At 35.1% G+C, this 24540-nt stretch overlaps 1 protein-coding gene across 1 annotated transcript in view; it reads right to left on the reverse strand.

Moving 5' to 3' along the window:
* LOC136831469 (uncharacterized) overlaps nucleotides 1–24540 on the reverse strand; it is a 262572-nt gene that overhangs the window by 61641 nt on the left and 176391 nt on the right. The window contains 1 exon segment of the mRNA XM_067091966.1: nucleotides 4910–4942. Coding sequence (XP_066948067.1) covers nucleotides 4910–4942 — 33 coding nt within the window.

Below are 24540 nucleotides of genomic sequence, written 5' to 3' on the forward strand. Positions count from 1 at the left end.
GAAAAAGGAGAGAATTTGGAAGATGGAAAGGAGGATGGTGGAAGAGATATCAAAGACGGATGGACTGATTAGTTTATTACCTACTGTGGCGCTTTAATGACACTAGATCTCGTGAAGTTATTCATCTGCCGACTCGTTGTTAATTAGTTTCTATTTATCATATATTTCTTTTAAAATTCATCGACTGCTAACCACGCACTAAGATTACGTTACTATCCTAAACGATTTTATACCATAAACATGTACAGAGTGCCAGAAAACATATATTAAAAAACGAATACATGATACTAACGACGTTGATTTCAGAATGGTAACAAAGATAGGTCGTCTTCTACTGGGAATATCTGCGACAACTGAAGGAAAACGTTTCCGGTTTAGAAAGCATAGCAATGCAGCCCGTGGCGTCCATATCTAGACCTGGACGAAATTAGTAAGCAACAGGGGTGACTGTAAAAGTAATGTCGATTCCTGTAATAACGATAAATATTCACCTGATTAATTTTATATGATAAATAATGACATGACTCACTTTCATTAACAAGACGTATGAAGAAAATGCAGTCTTGTGTCGATGGACTAAGAACATGAACATGGGTTGATAGTAAAAAAAAATAAATAAAAAATAAAAATAAAAAATAAAATAACTGAAAATTAAAATACACCGATAGTTGACACGAATGCTAAAATGTGGCCAAGAGGCTGTCCAAGATGCGTAATGTATTTCTCGACGAGAGAAAGGTTCCATGCGGTACTTAAATACTGTTTGAGATGCAACTTCTGCATTGGGAGAAGACAGAGGTACGGAAGGTAATGATGGTACCGACACCATGAGGAGATATGAAAAATTTAACTGAGGTGAGAAAACAGATCACACTACAAGAAAGGAGATGGAGAATAATACTTGCTTATTTTGCTACAGAAATACTAGAACAGATGGGCAGCCATAGAGCATGTGCAAGATAGAGCCATAGAGCAAGTGCAAGATAGAGTTAACACAATATTAGAAGGGTGGCCCCGATGTTACTGAGACTCCTAGGGGGATGCACAAAGTGGCTGATGCTGTGAAAATATTTGTTCAATATTCAGTTAAAAAATGAAAGCTAGAACTTGATCGTTTTCCTCCTTTAAACTACATGCATGAAATTATAAATTTATGAGATAATTCAGTAATCGTAATAATAATAGAATTTTTTAATGTTTAGTTTCCAATAGGTCTTTCTCATTTCCTCATGGAGTTACTGATTTCTGATATCTTAATAAAAAAGATAATTTGAAAAAATGCCATAACAAGTACCATAATTTTGTGGTAAAGATACTTCTAACATAGTGATGATTATTACTGATCGGTCTTACTGAGCTTCCACACATTTAACAGTCTTAAATTTACGATGAAGACCAGCAGATAATCTCCATCTATCACCGTGGATTTTTTACCGGAGCAATAATAAAAACAAGAACAGCAACAGCAATACGAAGACTTCCACATCGCAAGGGTCCTATTTCAGTCTTTGAAAAAACCCCACTGAGAGGGAAGTGAAACCTGTGGTCAGTACCAAGTCCCCCTGTCAGTCACCTATGACCACAAGGGTACATACGCACGCAAGAAGCTATTCTGTGATGACTTCTCATCATGAAAAAGATAGTGCACAGTATACATGTGATAGTGACACTTCATAAAAGTACGTACGGAATGTGCAAGTACTAAATACAGTGCACTGTGCAACTGGAACTTCATAAGTTCAGGCGAAGATGCAATGCATTACTACCCTAATACTATTCTCCTGGCATTTTAATACATTTTTATCTATTTATTAATTCATTCTTAATTTTTAATAAGTGAGATCTCTTCTTTCTATATTTCCCTTTGGCTTCTCTTACTTCTTCCTAATGAATACCATATTCTTTGGAAGCTTGAATTTCAAGTCAATGGCCCTTGCGGGCTTGTTCCATATGAATAGGGTTTATCTTCTGAATAGTAATAACGATACTGAAATGTCTAACGAAACATATCCTGTGTGTATGTACGCTTTTTAAAGTGTGCGTGTGTGTGTTCGTGAGTTACATTCTTTCACCACTATCACCTTACAGAATCATTTTCAACCGTGGAACAAAATTCTTTCAAAATTCAAGGGTGATTTTGTGAATTGTGAAGATTAGCATGGACGAGAGTGACGCACTGTGTTTAGGGGCGATTCGATATATTCACACAAGATATATGTAGCGGCTGATGTAAAATTTGTTCTTAATGGTGACTATACACATGCAAACATAAATGCATTATATATATATATATATATATATATATATATATATATATATATATATATATATATATATATATATATATATATATATATATATACATACAAACATGATGTACATATATACATATATGGAGTCCTGTGGAAAAGAATGTTATTGAAGGGAAAAAAAGATAAATATTGAAGGAGAAAGATAGAGAGAGAGAGAGAGAGAGAGAGAGAGAGAGAGAGAGAGAGAGAGAGAGAGAAGAGAGAGAGAGAGAATCCAAGGAAATGGAAAGGGTGGTGGACGGGTTAGAATCAATTTTTTCCTAAAAGCGTCGATCAAAACAAAACGTGACATAGTCGAAAATGCGTTTCCTGGACACATGCGGTGGTACTGCCGTTAGCGCTTTTAATTTTTTTTTCAACAGGTAAATAAATAAACGTGTTCTTCCTTCCCCAAACCAATGATCTGCACACACACAGACAGAACAGGCAGACAGATACACACGCACACATATATAAATATACATACACACTATACATATTCATATATATAAATATATATATATATATAATATATATATATCTATATATATATATATATATATATATATATATATATATATATATATATATATATATATATATATATATATATATATATATATATATATATATATGAACACTTGCATAAATTCCTCGATGAACCCGTGCATACACCGGTTCACTACACCATGTAAACTCATATCTATCGAATATCCAGTACCGCATCGTCTCCCAAACAGCAAGAAAAGAAAGGTGAAATGCGCATATTCCGTTTAGCTTGAGAGCAAACAATACCTGATCAAGAATTCCCAGTGACTTCCCCATCGGAATAAAAGGTCATCGAACACGTGACTTCCGATAACAGAGTATGACCTCGGCCTTGAACAATGCTCGCTAAATTCTCGCGGTTATGTTGAGATTAATGGCGTAAGCATACAAATACAATTATACTGACAGGATTTGATGTGACTTTACAATGCGTTTGTGAGTATGTATGTATGTATATATATATATATATATATATATATATATATATATATATATATATATATATATATATATATTATATATATGAGAGAGGTCGTCTGTCACACTTGAAGAGAGAGAGAGAGAGAGAGAGAGAGAGAGAGAGAGAGAGAGAGAGAGAGAGAGAGAGAGAGAGTTGTCTGGCACACCTGACAAGAGAGAGAGAGAGAGAGAGAGAGAGAGAGAGAGAGAGAGAGAGAGAGAGAGAGAGATCGTATATCACATCTGACGTTACAATGCATTCATTTCTCGTCTTACAGCGATAAGCGCCGGTTGTTATGTCACGATCCGTTTTGGCCGGAAAATCCTGACCGTGATCTCGTTAGCGAACTGACTGAGCCCGCTGTGCTCAGAGCTGTAGCTATTTGTCAACGTTCAGATGAGGCTGTCGTTTCCGTCGAGTGTAGCGACTGCTGAACTGTCGTCACCGGTACACTTCTAAAATTACTGGGAATGAATGTTTTAAGTCATTGTCCAGATAAGATGGAGGTTTCCATTTAGTTTAACGATCAGTTTGATGTCACAGATTTACAACTGCTGCAACAGTCGCTTCTCTCGATTGTTGCGAGGAAACCACTGGCGTTAGTTTTAACGTTACTGTAAATCTCTCGCTCCCCTTGCTCAGATAAGCTGTTGTTCCTCCTTAATTTAGTAACCAAAGAACATACTGTACAGCTTTATAATTGGTTGCTTTGGAGGAAGTTCATAAAGATGAGAAATTTTTAATGAATTCAACAAAATCTTCAAGAAAGTATCGTACTTTAGAACAAACACACACACATACATATATATATATATATATATATATATATATATATATATATATATATATATATATATATATATATAATATAATGTATTATGTATAACTGAATCTCGAAAATATGGAACGTGATGAATATGTAAATAAAGGCAATGCTACGAAGAAAAGAGAAACAATGGATTACTGCAAGGCTTTTCTACTTATAGTCATTTACTTAGCAAGGACTATAAGTCGAAAGGGCTTGCAGTACTCTATTTTTCTCTTTCCTTCATGGCCTTTAGATTTTATATATATATATATATATATATATATATATATATATATATATATATATATATATATATATATCTTCATACAGCAAATCAGTTTCCCAACAGCAATACAAGTTGAACGTTATCCACAAAACAGAAAATGAGTTATCAGTCGGTCAAGTACTAAAATTTTACGTAAAGAATATTACAGTGTGTATGAACTACATTAGAAGACTGAGAGGAGCAATAGCAGCGATCCTGGTAATCGTAACGATAGTAACACTACTTGTAATAAATCTAGCAAATCAGTTTTCCTCTAAAGATACAAGGAGATGATTTAAAAAAACAAACGAATGAATAAAATTTTCCGTAAATACCCAAACAAAATAGAAAATGACGTATCAGTCTGTCAAGTACTAAAACTGTGCACAAAGAATATTGCAGTGGATATAAGTTACATTCAATAAATAATAAAATCAGTAGCAGCGATAATAGGACACTTAGAAAAAGTAATAAATGCGGTAAAAACAACAGTACGGATCGTGATAATAATTTAAGAACAAAACTGTTCTACTCACGACTTTCCTCTCTACCATAACACGGCCAATCACCTGTAAAAGAAAAATCAACATTTAATTCCAAAACTACTTTAAACAAAAAACAGCATGTAGAAATACCATAACAATCTATGTGGTATTTTGTTTCATGCATTGACAATAAACACAATTTTACTTCAGTACTGTAGAATGGTCAGCCGGATTTTGTTTAACACTTCCATTTAACAAAGACTTGAAAAGTTTAATCATATAACAAGATGTAACTAGATAATGATGTATATCTACTTATGGACCTTAATTAAGTTTAAGCTAATCTTTCATAGCACTGAATATCAATATGCCTCAAATGGGGCCAGTTCTGAACTTGTTAAGCTATCATACCAAACCTGTATTTAGCGCATGGAAGAAGCATTAGTATTGTTATAATTCTTTCTTTCCCTCTCAGTAATGAAGTTGTTGTTGTTTTTTATTAAGTTGGCTTTATGCCAGTACGGGCTCTTGCTCATAGAGGAGCCCGTTCTTTCTTTCCCTCTCAGTAAGGAAGCTGTTGTTGTTTTTTATCAAGTTGGCTTTATGCCAGTACGGGCTCTTGCTCATGGAGCAGCCCGTAAGTAATTTTTTTTATAAGCAGGTAAAATGAAGGATATGAACGTGAATACTTTATTTGTGATTTATGGGCGTGCCAGTAAAATAGAAAGGAAGACCCTTGGCGAGGTAATCCAAGCATCTCAGAAGTTTGATATCCTCTCAAAGATCTCTCTCTCTCTCTCTCTCTCTCTCTCTCTAAAAGCTGGACGATATACGTATTCTCTTGCCAATTACGACAGTCATAATAAAAATAAAAAGCCCCAACATGCAATATTAAAAATATTTAAAGACTGGAACACATTTATTCATTTTAGAAAATAGCCGACGTCTGCTGCAAGACACGCAAACCTGCTAACGTAATTTGGCAACCCTTCCTTTACACTAGAGAAAAATATCCATCATGCCGAAGACAAACAGGAAAATGACAGCCATAACGGCCCACTCTACAACGTCCCAATCTTCTCATAATCAATTTACCGAAATTGCTTTAGCCTTATGAGTATCTTAACTGAGCGATGGATTGGTGGTTCTTAGATATCGCCCGTAAAGTGGACCAGATTTGATTCGTTTGCGCCCCAATCTCAAACAAAATTATGGTTTTCCTCAATTTCTTCATAAAGTGAACTTGATATGATAGATTTACGCACTATTACCGTAGCAAACGAAGCCAATTCTACACTCCATGGAATCTGAAGACATGAAATTCAATGGAATAATACATCAAATAGAAACTTAAATGGCTAAATTGTTGCACATATGCAGTTTCATATTTTTCCTTATTTTCAGAATTGTCGGTCAAGACATGTTTGACCCAGATAATAATAATCCGAGTATCAAATCTGAGCTAACTATCAACGTTTGTAAATATAAATAACATTAATTTCTGAAAGATTTTAAGGAATTAAATATGCTGTAAAAAAAAGCAAACGTGTTCTTCACAATAAAATTCAATACCTTTTACACTTTGGAAAAACTTACCTTAAACAACTTTATAAACAACGATAGTAAACTAAAGACGAGGTAGGTAGAAAAGGTAGTGAAATAACGCAATGAAGAAAAAGAAAGACAAAAACGGCAACTATTTATTTTTTTACAACCAAACCTTAATCAATATATTAAGAACACTATAACCAATATGTATATATATATATATATATATATATATATATATATATATATATATATATATATATATATATATATATATATATATAATATATATATATACTATACATATACTGTACATACATACATATATGTATATATATTATATACATATGTACATAGTTGAGTGTTCTTTATACAATGAATAAGGTTTGGTTTTAAAAAAAAATTATTTTCCCTTTTCGTCTTTTTCTTTTACAAACCTTATTCAGTGTATTAAGAACATTTAACCAATATGTACCACACACACACACACACACACACACACACACACACACACACACACACACACACACATATATATATATATATATATATATATATATATATATATATATATATATATATATATATATATATATATATATATATATATTCTGTGCAAAGACAAGAAGTCTATGAATAACAAATGGGAAATGTTAACACTTGGACCCCAGAAAAATGGCATTTTATCAAAACCAAAAGTACACAAGCACGCCGACCACACTCCCTCCCAAACCCCCCACCGACCAAAATGAAAAACGTAAATAAGCGCTGAAAACGCTCATCGTTAGCGCAGCATGAGGTGACAAGGCAGCAGGAGCGCTATTTTGTAGCATTGCTTCCGCTATTTACCAGCTGCCGCAGAGGTTGAAAGATCAACGGAATATCAACACTGCAGAGACTCGGTGTGCCACTTGACACGGATGGTGGCCATGTGGAATAACTTCGAGGTTTCATCGGCGGAGCAATAAAAAAAAAATCATGAAAATAAAAATAATACGAAACTCTAGGGACGAACTGGAAAAATCAACAGATGTGGAATATTCATGTTATTCTGGAACACAAAATTATATGTTTTATGGGTAAAACAAAAAACGTTTGATAGTAATAATAATATTAATAATAACCAGTGGAAAAACTTTAGAAAAAAGTCATTAACTGAAACTTCACAAATATTACTCTATAAGCGTTCATTATTATATTCAAGTTACTCTGGAACCAACTATTAGACGTCTAATAATAATAATAATAATAATAATAATAATAATAATAACCCGTGGAACTATTCAAGAGAAAAAAATCATTGCCCTCAACTCCACAAGAGGCAAATTCTACTTCATAAGCGTTTACTGTTATTGTTTCCATTTTTGCATAATAAATTTTCAGGCGGTTTTCTGCGCATTAACATCTGGGTTGACATTTTCAGCATGGTGCAGTTTTGGGGTTAAGAGCGCTTGCGTGGTAGCTCGCTCTCTCTACTTTATCTCGCAGGTTTTTCTAATTTTCTCTTTTTGATCATTTCTCTGACTTTTTTTTTTTTTGTTACGTGTTTTCACAACTGTCTCTTCCTTTTCAATGGCCTACCGGCAAAATCACCCACGCTCTTTTCCTCGAGCAGCAATACTTCGTCTCCCGTTGACAACTGCAATGCTTGAGTTAATTACACACTGTTTATTATTATTATTGAATCAAGCTTCCGAAAAATATGATGTTCATTTGAAAGAAATGACAAAAGAATAGTAGGAAATACAGAAAGAAGAGATCAGTTATCAGAAATGAAAAAATAAATTAAAAATTAATAGATAGATAGATAAAAATAGATAAAATGCAAGAACTGCTTTAAGGTAGTAATGCATTGCATCCTCCCTTGAACGTTTGAAGTTCCACTTGCACAAAGTCCTCAGCATAAAATCTTAAAGCATCAACAATTCTACAGAACAAACTCGTGACGACTAATAACATTTTAAACAAGTTGACAAATTCCTATCTCTTGCAATTTTCTTAACTAAACATGGCGGCATATCGGCCATCTAAGATTAACCCAATGTGGTGTCATTTCATCATATTTTCTTCACAATGTATTGCAGTCAGTAGGCTAATGCTGGATTCAGTAACTGACCAACCAGTCAAACTTTTTATCTCTCAACAAAATCTTGCCGATATTAAATCTATACTATTACTACTACTGCTCCTACTATGATTCCATCGAGCATCACTGTTCATGGCAAGCGCACAAGTTATCATGTCTAACAAGCCTCTTATCAGGCCTCTATTTCTCAATATAATGGCCAGAACACTCCAGATAGGTCCAAAGTGTGTGTGTGTGTGTGTGTGTGTGTTTTGTAACCACTTAGCATAGCCCAGTTCAGAGTGAAAGGCTATGTATACTCAGAAGTTTTCTAATGCCTTATTCATTCCTTATAAGCATTTGTTTACGTAGCCTGGCGTCACTGTAACTATGGTCCTCAAAAATCGTAACTTCAGTTATTAAAAATAAACGTGTTTAATGATTTAAGTAAAAAAAAAATCCGCCAGCTCCTTTTCGTAATTTCATGTACTTGATAAGGATTCTTTCGTTGGCAAAATCGCTCTCCAACTGCTTAATCAAGGATGAACCTCTACGTACAGATTTGTCACAACATTAACAGCTTTATACATATACACGTTATATATATATTATATATATATATATATATATATATATATATATATATATATATATATATATATATATATATATATATATATAAATATACTGTATATATATATAGTTTACAAGGCCTTTCTAACTTCATAAAACATTGTTAAATTACAGCAAAACGCATTCATACACACAGACACATATCTATAAAACAGACACACACACATATATATATATATATACAGTACATGTGTGTATGTGTGTGTGTGTGTATAAAAAGCAGGAACCCATTCATTCACAAGAAACCAACCAACATCACCCCACTTCCTTAGACAAACAACGGGATTATGAAAATGACCATGTTTCTCCCTGGAAAGGAGGAGGAGGAGGAATGACCCCTTGATCGACGGGGGATGGGAGGGAGAGATAAAAGGAAGGGGGGGGGGAAGGGATGAGGAGCAGAAGGGGGAGTAAGAAGAGGTTGCTCAAAAATTTCCCTCCCACGACACACACCTTCCCAGTACCGGAAGAAAACGGGAACATCTTGAAACGAGCGGAAACTGGCGTAAAACTTACTGACCAGTTATTATACCGGAGGCATTTAGGGTCAAAGTGTCCCAGGAAGAATCATCACTCTCGCTCTTATTACCACGGAAGCATATTCGACAATAATGAAGTTATTCTCACGGCAATGTCAAAGTTCTCACGTAAAATTAATAGGAAAAACGTTCTGACGACATGTTTGAGAATATTATCTCGTACATTAATACGATATGATTTCCAGAAACAATTACGCGCTGTAGCAAAGGCTGTGACATTTGGCAGCGAGTTGAGGAGAGATTATCAGATACTTGTTAAAAAAATTGCATTTGAATGCCTGAAGGATTTTAAACAATGAAACTGACATAAACACTACGGTAAGTAAGTAAGTAGCTACATTTTTTTAACTGAAGTATCATATTAAATAAACCACTGTGTGTGTGTGTGTGAGAGAGAGAGAGAGAGAGAGAGAGAGAGAGAGAGAGAGAGAGAGAGAGAGAGAGAGAGAGAGAGAGAGAGAGATAACCATCTTTATACTGCATTATCAACTAACGTTAGACAATAAGGGAGAAAGAGAATATTAAAAGCAATTAACACTCACACTTGTTCTGCAACACTAACCCTACAAACAAACAAACATCATCTTACATAATCAACAAACAACTTATGCCTGGCATGCTAGAAGCTCCCACACTTCCGGAAGATCCGAGCTTTAATTGGTGGCTTATGCAAATGAGCAACAAACATGTGATTAGGGTTTCTGTCGCCGGACAGCAGGACAAGGACCTCGTCAGGTGCTGCCATCTCTTAGCCTGATTGAGCAACGTCGGCTTCGGGGTTTCCGACGGAAAAGGTCAGGGAGCGGCCTGGCCCTCTGTGACATGTGGTTGGGTCTTGGACATATGGGAGGAAACAGGTTTAGATGAATTCCTACGGACACACGCAAGGGCATACATCGCCCGTCGGTCAATCGCCGGATATACATACATACATACATACATACATACATACATAAACACACACACATATATATATATATATATATATATATATATATATATATATATATATATATATATATATATATATATATATATATATATATATATATATATATATATATATATATATATATAACTATATCATATTAAATTGTTCTGTGCATTATCAGAATTACTAAAAGGACACAAACTTGTTCTAATGGATTTTATTGAGGAAAAACTAAAACTTTCTTGGACAAACAGTCCATTATCAAATCTGGATTAGATACCACCCAGTATCTTTTAATAATATGTATTTCTTCAGGAAAAATATATATATTTCTTGGACAAATAGTCCACATTATCAAGTATCCGTATATTAGATACCATCCAGTTTGAATGAGGTCCTTTTAGTAATATGTGTGTATGTGTGTGTGTATATGTATACATATATATATATATATATATATATATATATATATATATATATATATATATATATATATATATATATATATATATATATATATATATATTACATACATACAGTTCATATACATACACACACTTTACGCACTCAAAAATGAGATAAAACTCTTAAAGAGAAATCAGTACTAAACTCGCAGTGACATTAAAAATATATATTAGTTGTAGAATGGGAAAGGAAAATATTTCCATCGCAAAATAAATACGTGCCGACAGCTATCACAATTATCTCGCACTCGGCAGCTACGTGAAATATGGTTTAAAGTTTCCCTTTCCTTTTTCGAGAAGTGTTCAGTGCCAGTAAAGCCGAGAGAAAGTGCCTTGCTCTCTCTCTCTCTCTCTCTCTCTCTCAAAATTATCATAATTCTCTATTCAAGAAACATAATTTCTTCTATCCTTTAATGCCACGGTCAAGCATTACATTCTTCGCTTCTCTGCACATTTATTCTATCAACTGACTGTTATTTTAATAATGTTATTATTTTTGTCTCATATGGCATTCCTCGTCTAGAGTATTTGGTCTGTCATTCCAATCCACATGACTTGCTGTCTAATAATATATAGACTGTTTTCTATGTTATGTCTATTCCATTGCTAATGTCATCATCCACCTCATCATATTTCACCTTGACTTTTTATAATCACTCTTACCAGATCGGTTCTGGATACGATTCGACTGCAGTCACTTCCGAATAACACACTCTACAGGGGTTGCACTGCGAATGCTTATTACAAAAGAAAAAATTATCATATTAATTTTCTTTATTGTTACCCTCGGAAATGGGCTAGAAAAGAGTATCATTGAGTTGGCGCTCCCGTCGGTCTCTGCGTAAGAGACAAACATGTTCCTCCTACTTAATTTCTCTCTCTCTCTAACCGCAAGTTTCACCTCCATTATGAAATCAAAGCCTAAACAAATAAGGGTAACGTTGCTGACCATAGATTGTTTTTCATTAATCATTAAACTCAGTCACCGGATCTTGCTGGTGAGAATTTGTTACAAAATACGACAAATCAATTACTATAAATTTTAGTCATTAACTTGAAATCGCTAATAATTACGTATTTCCCCTTCATTCGTCTTTTCTCTCTTCACTATCTACATTTAACTATAATGGCCTCTTGTTCTATCCACATCCATTTCCTTAAATAAAGGTTTTTTTTCCTCATAGTTTTATAACTTTTCAATATCAAGAAAATACTAAATATTCAATATAAATATTTTCAAAATGAATTGAAGGCTTTTCTGTATAAATTTAAACACATTAGCAAAACATGTGTAACGAAATTATATAAAAAATCCGTGCCCGTGTATTCACGGGCAAACCTCTTTGTGCATGTATTTATACACATAAGGGCACAATTGTGTAAACACATGTAAACACACATGCAAACCTGACTGCATTTTACACATGCACAATGTGTGTACGCGCACATATTCAAAAACACATCTTCATCCTGGCTTCAAATCACATGTGCACACACTCACATACACACACACACTCACATACACAATCATCCCAGTGTTCCATTAAACACCAAATCACCAACTGTTACAACTCATTGACGTTAAAACCCGGCAGTAACAGGGTGGTTATAACTGAACATACGGCTTACGAGGTGACGTGACACCACAACAACGCAGGAAGAACACTTTCAGTTCGAATTCCCATAAGATAAAACATCGCACTAAAACTCTCCGCCAGTCACGTCCACTTAGCAGGAGACCGGTGCTGACGAAGTGGGAGAAATTAAAATTCTCTGAAAATTTATTTATCTGGACAAACGAACTCAAACATGCAATGCATTACTACCTTAAAACATTTAAATATTTTACTTACATTTTTATCTCTTTATTCATTCATCTGTTAATTTATTTTACTGTATTTTCTAATAACTGATCTCTTCTTTCTGTATTCCCTGTTACCTTCTGTTTTCTTTCAAATGAACACCATATTCTTTTGAAGCTTGAATTTCTAGTCAACGGCCCCTATGAGCTTGTTCCATGTGAACAAGGTTCATCTTGTGAATAATAATAATAATAATAATAATAATAATAATAATAATAATAATAATAATAATAATAATAATAATAATAATAATAACAGGTCCCTCACGGCGCAATAGACAGAAAAGGTTGAGGAAAAGGAAAGAGAAATGGGGGAAGAGGAAAGAAGCGTACACAGTTATAAGAGGTCAAAGTTGAGCCGATGTCAGAGTTGTTAACGGTAATAGTTACATTGTTCATTATGAACATTCGATAACTTGCCAATCAATAGCCCGTGAATTTATCTGTTTTTAGTTTTCTGTTAAAGGAAACTATCGTGCCGGCTTTGTCTGTCCGTCCGCACTTTATTCTGCCCGCCCTCAGATCTTAAAACTTCTAAGGCTAGAGGGGCTGCAAATTGGTATGTTGATCATCCACCCTCCAATCATCAAACATACCAAATTGCAGCCCTCTAGCATCAGCAGATTTTTTTTTCTATTTAAGGTTAAAGTTACCCATAATCGTGCTTCTGGCAACAGTATAGGATAGACCACCACCGGGCCGTGGATAAAGTTTCATGGGCCGCGGCTCAGACAGCATTATACCGAGACCACCGAAAGTTAGATCTATTTTCCGGTGGCCTTGATTATACGCTGTAGCGGCTGTACAGAAAACTCGACTGTCACTCGATGGGCCGGAGTTCTGATGAAGAGTTAGAGGAATTTGTTTCTGGTGATAGAAATTCATTTCTCGCTATAATGTGGTTCGGATTCCACAATAAGCTATAGGTCCCGTTGCTAAGTAATCAATTGGTTCTTAGCCACGTAAAATAAGTCTAATCCTTGGGGCCAGCCCTAGGAGAGCTGTTAATCAGCTCAGTGGTCTGGTAAAACTAAGGTATACTTAACTTCTTTTTCTTTTCGACTGCGCCGAAGAAACTTTTTTTTTTTTTTTTTTTTTTTACTTGTTATCCTTTAATATGAAAAGAGCAAGGGTGTCTGTCAGTGAACAGGTTCTATTTTTTTTTTTTTTTTTCAGTAAAACTGAAGGCCATTTATTTAGTACATAGAAGAGGTAGCACTGCTAAAATGGAAAATGGTGTAAAAGAAAGCAGAAATTAAATACCGAATAAACACAAGCCAGAAAAAGTGCACATGAGAGAGAGAGAGAGAGAGAGAGAGAGAGAGTCTCCGATGAATTGTTTTACCCATTTTGGGGTAGGGATTAACTATTTAATCATGTGTTGGTATACATTTTGACGGAGCACTGATCATTCATGTCCGCTATTTTATATTCTCGCTCCCCACTCGTAACTTCCACCTTAATACAATAGTCTACTGTAAGACTTGTAATTCACCTCAGCACAGACATACTCTTCTCTCTCGAAAACTAAGAAAAAACAAACTGACAATAATAACACTGGATGGAACAAATACAAAACTGAAGGAAAAATTCTTGCTAACCTTCAGCCGGATTGTCGACATTTTTCTTCAATCCCCGACACTACCGTAAACTCATCTATCTCTCTTGCTAGAAAAAATAAACAAATAAAAAAAAAAAACATAAACAGCGCCACCAACCCGATTTCCCATGGCTACCGGAGCCAGTCTGGGAAAACAGAAAATTCGTCGCTCCAAGTTGGAATCGGCTCCGCCCATGATTTTGAGCTGTGAGCGCGCCTCATAAATCTAAGAAACACTTCCCAAGCTTCACTAATGGAGGAAGCGAGGTTTATTCATCAGAGCGAGTTGTACTCATCAATGAGGGATGGGGGTGGGGGTTGGAAAGAGGAGGAAAAATGAGAGGGTTAATGAAGACGCTACCTGGGCCGCGGGGAGCGGGTGTTGTTAAGGGCCAAGGAGGTTAGATTAAGGGCAAGTATGAGTTACGCTATGCAGCCGATTTACCGATCGATCGAGATACCAGTTCGATACTTGTCTTTGCCAAAATTGGAATTGTGGGATCAGGCACGAAATGACTATCTTAAAACAGCTGCAGTTTCTAATCTTTGCCCAACAATAGGGAATAAAACCTTCTGCGAGATATAAATTCCAATTTAACCTCTGGAGATTTATCAGGCGGCATTCTTGACCTTTCGCCATGGTTGTGAGAGAGAGAGAGAGAGAGAGAGAGAGAGAGAGAGAGAGAGAGAGAGAGAGAGAGAGAGAGAGAGGTTCTCAAATCTGAAACACATGCATTAAAATCTAAAATAAATGAACGTTATGATATTTTGAAACAATTTGAAAATTACATGTGGCTCCGTGACATTCTGTAACAGACAAGGTATATACATGAATCAATTTACCACAGGTTCAAAGATATCTGCGTTTATTTAAAAGCAAGCTACTGTCTCAGTCATTCCACCGGAGATTTAAATGACACTCTTTTCCTCTTTGGTATTGATCATCTCCTGATCTCCAGAACTATTATTCTATTTATATTGTAGTCTACTGCAGTATGTTCAATATAGGCATCGAAGCCAGTGAAAATATATAAAATATTATTAAACTTTTCCAAGAATATTTAAGAGATTTTTACTATAGTTCTATATCATCTAATCCAGATTCATTTATCAATGCATTCGCTTCTACTAGCTTACTTATTCAGTTATTTACTATGCACAAATTAATGATCACGGGTAAAAGGCAATATTTCACAAAATGTTATAAAATTTCCATTTTAACTATGGAACAGGTCCTCTCACAGCCAGAAGCAAAAGATTTTTCTTAATTTTCTATTTTCCCATTTTATTGCATTCTTATAATTTTTTTTATCCATTTACTAAAGTATCTCCTTGGTTTAAAAGATAAGAATATCAAGAAAATCATATTGGAAATTTCAACTGACTGTGGAACGCAGCTTCTTACATCCATGCGCTCCATCTATTGACCCAAGCAACCAAAGCAGAGCGAAGGTAAGCTCAATCACCTGTTGAGTATCAAAGCGCAACACCGTTTCCTCGACTGCGAATACCTGGTTCCCACCCATTGGTTCTCCCCAATTACAAGTGGAGGGGAAAAATCGAACTAATTACTCGAGGAAGAAAAACTGGCATTAACTGGGCGTGCAGCAGCCCTTTCCACGCAAGAGTGAACAAACGGGGTTAAAAAAAAAAAAGACAACGTTATAGGATCTGAACCCTGTAGGGGAGTAGTGCCGTAAGTGCACCTCGTACGGTGCACTGTGGGCATTGCATTAGGTTCTTTGCAGGGTCCCTTCGGCCCCTAGCTACAACCCCTTTCGTTCCTTTTTCTATATCCCCATCCATATTCTCTTTCTCCTCTTACTTCCCACCCTCTTCAAACAACTGAGTCAACATTATACTCAGCGCTGAATGACCTCATAGGTCCCGGTGCTTGGCCTTGGGCCTCAATTTTATATTTCAATTCCATATATATATATATATATATATATATATATATATATATATATATATATATATATATATATATATATATATATATATACATGTATATTATATATATACACATACACACACATATATATATATATATATATATATATATATATATATATAAAATACATACATATATACATACATACACATATATATAATTTATATCTGAAGAATGATCTTCAGATCTACAGTGGTTAGAAAGCTCCATTGTTTTTACTAAAATTATCGTCGAGTGTTAATGAGATTTTGTTTTCTTACTGAATGACAGTGCTGGTGCAGTATTCAAGGATTTTATTAGGGCATTGTTGCTGTGATATTCAAGGACCTCATTAATTATTGGGGCACTGATCCTATAGCATTTCAAGGCCAAATCAATCATTAAGGTATTTATATATCACTTTCTTCATCGTACGAGCACTGATGCTGTGTCATTCGGAGAGCTAATGTAAAGGTATTCAAAGGCCTTCCTGACCATAACACTGCTGTTGCTAAGGCACTGACGGACTATATTAATCATTTCTGTTAATGAAGATACGGCATTCAAAGGTTTTACTAATGACGAAATCACTGAGGGTTTTCTTAAATATAAAATCACTGTCCCTGAATCACTAAAGGGCATCACTGCTAATTATTCTGCTAATGCAACTGTATTCAGGGACCTTAGTAACCATGAAAGTATAGGTGGAAGAAAATAATGCCAAGCAAAATCAGTAGAACCGGTAAAGAATACGTGTCGTCAATCTGTCCGTCCCATTCTTATAACATAATTTTTTTAAAGAATTAAATTCAACTTAGTTCAAGTCAGCCTGCCTATCTGTTCTCTTCTCAGTAGAGTAAAGTCAGAAAACGAAGTTTTTAGAGGCAAGAACCCAAATTGTATAACTAGAGTCACCGTCTGCATCTTGTCTATCAGTAAATCATAACAAGAAGTCTTTATACAGATGCAATTTTTACTGATCATGTCAGTTTCGCTTTTTTAACATTTCCTATTTTTAAGTAAATCATAACTTACGTCTTAAAAATTAACTAAACTCAGTATCTGAATTCAGTCAACCAGTCTCTCTCTCTCTCTCTCTCTCTCTCTCTCTCTCTCTCTCTCTCTCTCTCTCTCTCTCTCTCTCGTGAACTGGACCTGAGAAGAACCACAAACTCCTCCACACTGCCAACGCAACCGCCAAATGCCAAAGGGCCCATTAGTATCCAATCACGGAACCGATAAAACAATAAAAGCTCCCGGGATCGTAAACCTCTATATTTGCTTAAAGCAAGTAGGCGATGGGGGCCTGGGCTCTCGAAGGGAGAAATGGGAAGTGATACTACTATCAGAATGTAAGGAAGAGGGAGAAAAGGGGGAAGATAAATAAACGACGAAACGGGAAAAGGAAAGGAAAAATAGAACAAACAAAGACTACGACCGAGGAAAAGGATGAGAAACCAGGAATGGACGAAATATGGAAGACGACATCCAAAGAGATATTTATGTTTTCCCACTAAGACACTATGCAGAAGAGGAGAACAAGAAAGACAGGGTGATGAAAATTATAAATATAACATCAAAACAAAGAAGCAAAAGAAACAGAACTTAGTTTACTTTGACTGTTTCCTCGAGCAATAAACACACGCACACGTGTACACAAACACAAACACATCACTGCTATCCCCTTTTCCTGGTTGACTGACTTATGGAGAATTCTCCTAAACAGAACTGTGTATTGACAGAGAAACACAATTAAGAATAGTTTTTCTGTAACACTGAACTCATGACGAGGAAAAATGTTACGGAATTTGTTCCATTACTAATGATCCATTCACACTGAAGTGATAATATCTGGTGTATTTTTCACATTATCACGTCACTGTAAATCAGAAAAACATAACAGAATTTTTTAAACTGAACTAATAAGAAAAGAATAATAACGATTTGGCTTCTCAAAAAAAGACCCATTCATAGAAATTCGATAAAATTTTCTCATAAAAACCGCACCATTTAACCTCCAGTATAGCTAATTCTTACGTAGCAACCCTGCAGTTTTATTTATTTTTATTTTTTTAAGCATCTCACGATACTTTTTTCCCGACAGACCATTAAAACGATCACGTTTTTCCTAAAGTAACCAAATCGAATCGGGTGTATTCACACCCAGGCCTGGTACATTGACGTGATAATGTGAAAAATATACCAGAAATTATTACTTCAGTGTGAATGGCTCATTAGTTCCTATACTGGATAGCTGTAACGCCAGGATTATTCCAAATCAATCAATTCTTATTTACCGAAGTGTTGATGATGTTAGCCTTAGGAGTTGTGTGATGGATGGTAAGTGCTGCTTTAATAATGCCGTGTGCCTTTGCCCAAGTTTTATTTTTCGAGAATTTCTCACTACTATACAAGTATACATATTTATCTTTAGCTGACTTACTATTTTTGTGTTATATTTTCCTCTGTATATTACTTGTTTGACCATTCAAAACCTCTTTCGTTTGTTCCATATCAATATCTGCTCATGCCTAATAATAATAATAATAATAATAATAATAATAATAATAATAATAATAATAATAATTGACCTAGGACATGGCAACAACGTATAAGACTTGTTACCTTAGATAAAACCCGATTACAAAATGAAAAAACGAAAACAAATTAAAGAAACACAGACGAAACGAAATGCGACAATAAGCCCAGCTTAGAAGGAACATTAACAACAACAATAAAGATGGCAGCATAAGAAATTCTAAAACACTTGTCACTTTCCCGGGGGTTAAAAAATGCAAAGCACATTTGATCACCTGCAATAAGGAATAAGGATTAAGGATCATATACGAAAAGATACTATACTTTTAAGATTAAAATATTATATATATATATATATAATACACATATATATATATATATATATATATATATATATATATATATATATATATATATATATATTTCTTTCTTCTTTGTTTTAACGTGCTTTTTCCCATTTTCTATATGGGGTAAGCACGATGCCTTCTTATTATATATATATATATATATGCGTGTGTGTGTACAGTATATATACTGTACACACACATATGTATGTATATACATATATATATATATATATATATATATATATATATATATATATATATATATATATATATATATATATATATATATATATATATATATATATATATTTATTAATATACACTCAGTCAACAGCCGGACAGAGACTAATTTCCCACCATTACAAAGTCGTCTCCGAGAAAGTTTCCTTCTTCAATCTCGTCGCCAATTTCTCTACGCCCATCAAATTTCAATCGTAAATCATCCCCGCTCCGAGTCTTAAATCCTCCTATGCTTCCTCCGCCACCTCCGACGCGAATTGAGGGAGAAAGTGGGAGAATTATCATCACCGTCTGATGGTTTGACTCCATCCATTTTAATGACACAGCCGCAGACGAACGGCCGAGAGATGGGAGTCCCAAGAGGGCGTCAGTGCGGGCAATCGCCGGAGCAATCAGAGGCTCATTCCGTGCGAGTGTGTATGTCTATTGAGACAATGGCGGTTCATTAGAGTGGTGGTTTTGTGTCGACTCAGGAGAGCCTAATTAGTCTTTGGTTTTCCTCTTAAATTCAAATAGTTCTGAGAGAGAGAGAGAGAGAGAGAGAGAGAGAGAGAGAGAGAGAGAGAGAGAGAGAGAGAGAGAGAGAGAGAGGTTTATATCAAACTCAAATAGTTTTACATCTACTGGGTCCATTATGTTACCATAAGGGATATTAATCTATCTCAGTTCATAAGTATATATATATCTTTCGAATTCACACGATGAGTCCTCTTCACTTATTTCTAATTTGGACGCAATAGCTTGTAGCAATAAGTTAAAACGTCATGTTAACTATTGGTAATTATATATGTAAGCATACAATCATTTTCTTAATAAATTTTTATGAAACAAGTTACAAGGTCATTGTGGCTATTAATAACCATATATTTAACCATATAATCAATCTCTTAATAAATATGGTATGTAATTGTTTGGAAAGGGCACTAATGAGCATAAATAAATGCTCTTATACATAAAACCCGATACTCTTGCCGTTCAATTTAATGTTTCCTATGCTTTCAACATACTTCTGTTCGTCTGTCCTGGAGCCGTATAAAATTCACCTAAACATTCATCCCCTTTCTAGAATATAATAACGGCTTTCCTAATTAATTATTTTTCTTACTAATTCCTAAGCTATCTTCAATTTTACTTCCATCTTTCATTACTTTTTCCTCTAAATTATTTCAGCAATTTAATAATTTTCTGCGTCGATGACCGAGGTAACTGCGACGCCAATTTGTAATAGCCAAAAACAATCAATCATTTTCCCGATTTCTCCCTCAATTAGACCTTCCATCTCCCGAGACAATTTCGTACAATACGATGCGGTCGAATACACCCAGGATTCTCCTACTGATAACATTTTTTTCATACTTTCGCCAGGAATAAGTAAACCCTCCAGTCTTCAGTACCAACAAGTACTTACAGCTTTCCATTTTTTCTCCACTTCTCTTCTGGGAAAGTAGAAACGTTTCTACTTTCGACAGATAAGGGTCTACGTTAATCAGTCAATATATTCATATATCTGTCTATCAGTCTACCCACCTACCTACATATCTATGTATCCATCTATCTATCTATCTTTCTTTCTATACATATATATATATATATATATATATATATATATATACAGAGAGAGAGAGAGAGAGAGAGAGAGAGAGAGAGAGAGAGAGAGAGAGAGAGAGAGAGGAGAGGGGGGGGTTGAAAGGTTGATAAATAGATAGACAGATAGATGGACACACAGGCTGATTTATGTTCAAACTTTGATCTTTACGAAATCCCTGGGGTACAAAAAAAAAAAAAAAAAAAAAAATGCTGTACAATGCTAAAGATGTGACAGAACTCCCAATGTTTCTAGGTGCTGGATGCTGAAAAGATTAAAGCACACACACACACACACACACATATATATATATAATATATATATATATTATATATATATATATATATATATATATATATATATATATATATATATATATATATATATATATATATATATATACAGAGAGAGAGAGAGAGAGAGAGAGAGAGAGAGAGAGAGAGAGAGAGAGAGAGAGAGAGAGAGAGAGAGAGAGAGAGATCTATATATATGTATATATAATTATATATACATTTGTGTGCGCGTGTCCTTTTCCCGCATCCTGCACCTCCTCGAAATAAGGGAAGTTCTAGCAATGTATAATTTAAAAAAAAAAAAAAAAAAAAAATTTTATGGTTCCTCAAACGTGACCTCTTTTCCTATCTCTGCCTCACCACTTTCAACGTTTTCATGGACTCATTAAACCGCACAGATTTTCAAGTACTTTATCTTTTGAAAACAAGGAGCCTTATCTTTCCAAATTATTAAAACAAACAGTGCCAGTGGGAGGAGGCTGCCAGAATGGAACGGAAGAATGAAGGGAGTGAGTTTATGGGCCATCTTAGATTTCGGTAATGTCTAAGTGGCAAATTCTCTTCGCTGCCAATTTATCTGCTTCTTTTCTTATCAGCGCATTTCTTCCTGACAGTCTTTTCTGTGAGGAAGCTTCATCAAATTTTATGGTATTTTTGGTGCTTCTCAATTATGGCTGATAACTACGAACAGGCACTAGAATGGTTATCATAACAAAATGCTATGTAGACGCATTTGCTTTTTCAAAATATAAAGCTGGTTTTTGCCACGCTAGGTGGTGACAAAGCAATTAAAATAAAATCTCGGTCTACAGACTAAAAGGAACAAGAAAAGAAACCAAACATCTCGTCGACTGAGAATCCGAAGAGCTTCGAGGAGACAAAAAAAATGAAGCGCTGCCGAAATAAGCGAGATAATTGTCAAAACAACCTAATTCACTTTCGCCCTTAAGGTTTATTTCTTCTGCGGACTTTCCCTTGGAATGAGACGCATCTTTTCCGGCCAATTATCGTCCATTTTCTCCTCCTTCCCCGTTCGTTTGTTTTGAAACTTCGCCCTCTTTGTGGGTTAATCGACATCAAATAAAAGAGAGAAAAGGCGAAAACGCGTTCGTTTCGTGACGCCTTTTGCTTACTTCGAGACGTTTATTTATTTATTTTTTTCTTATTTTCAAAAATCCATTTTCATGACCTCTTTATTTAAATGGAGTTATGTAAGGTAATGACTACCCAAACGGAATGGCAGCATCATCGTAAGTGGCTTCTGTTACCGTCACCGTCATTATAATCCACGGTGACGACAGTTTTTCACTTTCCACTACTACTGCATAATCTGACTGATGTAACCATAAACACTGATACACAATTTTATTCACTAATAAATAGTTAGGAATTTATTTCTGGTGATAGAAATTCATTTCTCGCTATAATGTGGTTCGGATTCCACAATAAGCTGTAGGTCCCGTTGCAAGGTAACCAATTGGTTCTTAGCCACGTAAAATAAGTCTAGTCCTTCGGGCCAGCCCTAGGGAAGCTGTTAATCAGCTCAGTGGTCTGGTAAAACTAAGGTATAATTAACTTATCGATGTACGGAGGAATGTCTGAAAAATAACAAACAATACAAAAGCAACAAGATATATATATATATATATATATATATATATATATATATATATATATAATTAACCATATGCTTTTTGACCTGTAAGAAGGTGACATCACAAAGCCCTTGGGATGAGGCTGCATGCCCCATACCATTTCTCAATCCTGGTTACAAGCCACCGCAGTCGACCGACTTCCAGGTGCAATATCATTGCGTGAGTCATAAGAGGCGTATTGGTTATTGAAGCCAATGTATCTAAATTTTTCTGGCCTTGCCAGGAATCTAGCCCAGTAATTCTTATTGGATAGCAACCTTCCTAAGCACTGGACCTCGATTAAACCGCCCCCCCAACCCACAAACACACACACATATATATGTAAATATATATATATATATATATTATATATATATAATATATATTATATATAATTTATATTCGAGAGATACGAGAAGGAAAATAGCTTTAAAAAGACAGAAGAAAATCACGTAAATAAAGGTACTGAGAAACTGAGCGAAAAACGCAAAAATCTGCCAGATAACAAAATGATGCAATGGAGCAATTAGCATTAAACGAGGTCTTCAGGGACCTAATTGCCAGAGAAGGCCGATAACAAGGCACAATTACACCCATCGTAACGCAATGCCATTGTGCAGCAATTTTTTTCATTTATTTTTTATTTTCAAAATTTTTTTTTGTTTTTGGTTCCAGCTTCCCCCTTGAGCGAGAGAGAATCCAAAATGAAGGTGACGTGCAGCGATGCAAAGTCCTATTTGATAATCATCTCTAATTTAGAAAAATATCGGAAAACTGTACAGTAAAAAGTAATGAAAGATGTTGCATGATTATAGAAATATATATATCAATTGGTATTAACCTCAAAAATGTCGTGGGTAAAAATTTGTTTCTATGAAGAGGTTTGATATGCTTCATAAGCACATCTGATCTTTTAGTCTTGAGAGAGAGAGAGAGAGAGAGAGAGAGAGAGAGAGAGAGAGAGAGAGAGAGAGAGAGAGAGAGAGAGAGAGAGAGACTATACACATAACCGCATACTTATTTTTCTGCACATACTCTCTCTCTCTCTCTCTCTCTCTCTCTCTCTCTCACATAAATCTAAAAAAGAAAAAGAAAAAACGAACGAAACCAAACTTTATTCCCTCATTACGACTTCTCTCTCAATTTCAAGAGCGGCTCCAGCAAAAATGAGAACTGAGATTGAAAATGAGTGTTTCATTACTCTCTCCTCCTCGCAATCACTTCCACCTCTCAAACAAGCCAGCTAGAAGCATTGCCATGTTTGTTAAAACAACCGCACAATCCCTCCCTCTTTCCGCTGCATTCTTCAACAAAATTCTTCCATTCACTAACCTTTTTTTTTTCCTGGATGAGGTTGCGAGCCTCATGTCAATGCAATGTGCCTCACTCCATATGTAATGTCAACCCTCGTGTTCACCAACATGATGAATCAAAACACTTGAAAGACGCACTATGAGTTATGCTTGGTGAT

The sequence above is a fragment of the Macrobrachium rosenbergii genome, chromosome 48 (assembly GCF_040412425.1).
Source record: "Macrobrachium rosenbergii isolate ZJJX-2024 chromosome 48, ASM4041242v1, whole genome shotgun sequence".
Taxonomy (NCBI): Eukaryota; Metazoa; Arthropoda; class Malacostraca; order Decapoda; family Palaemonidae; genus Macrobrachium; species Macrobrachium rosenbergii.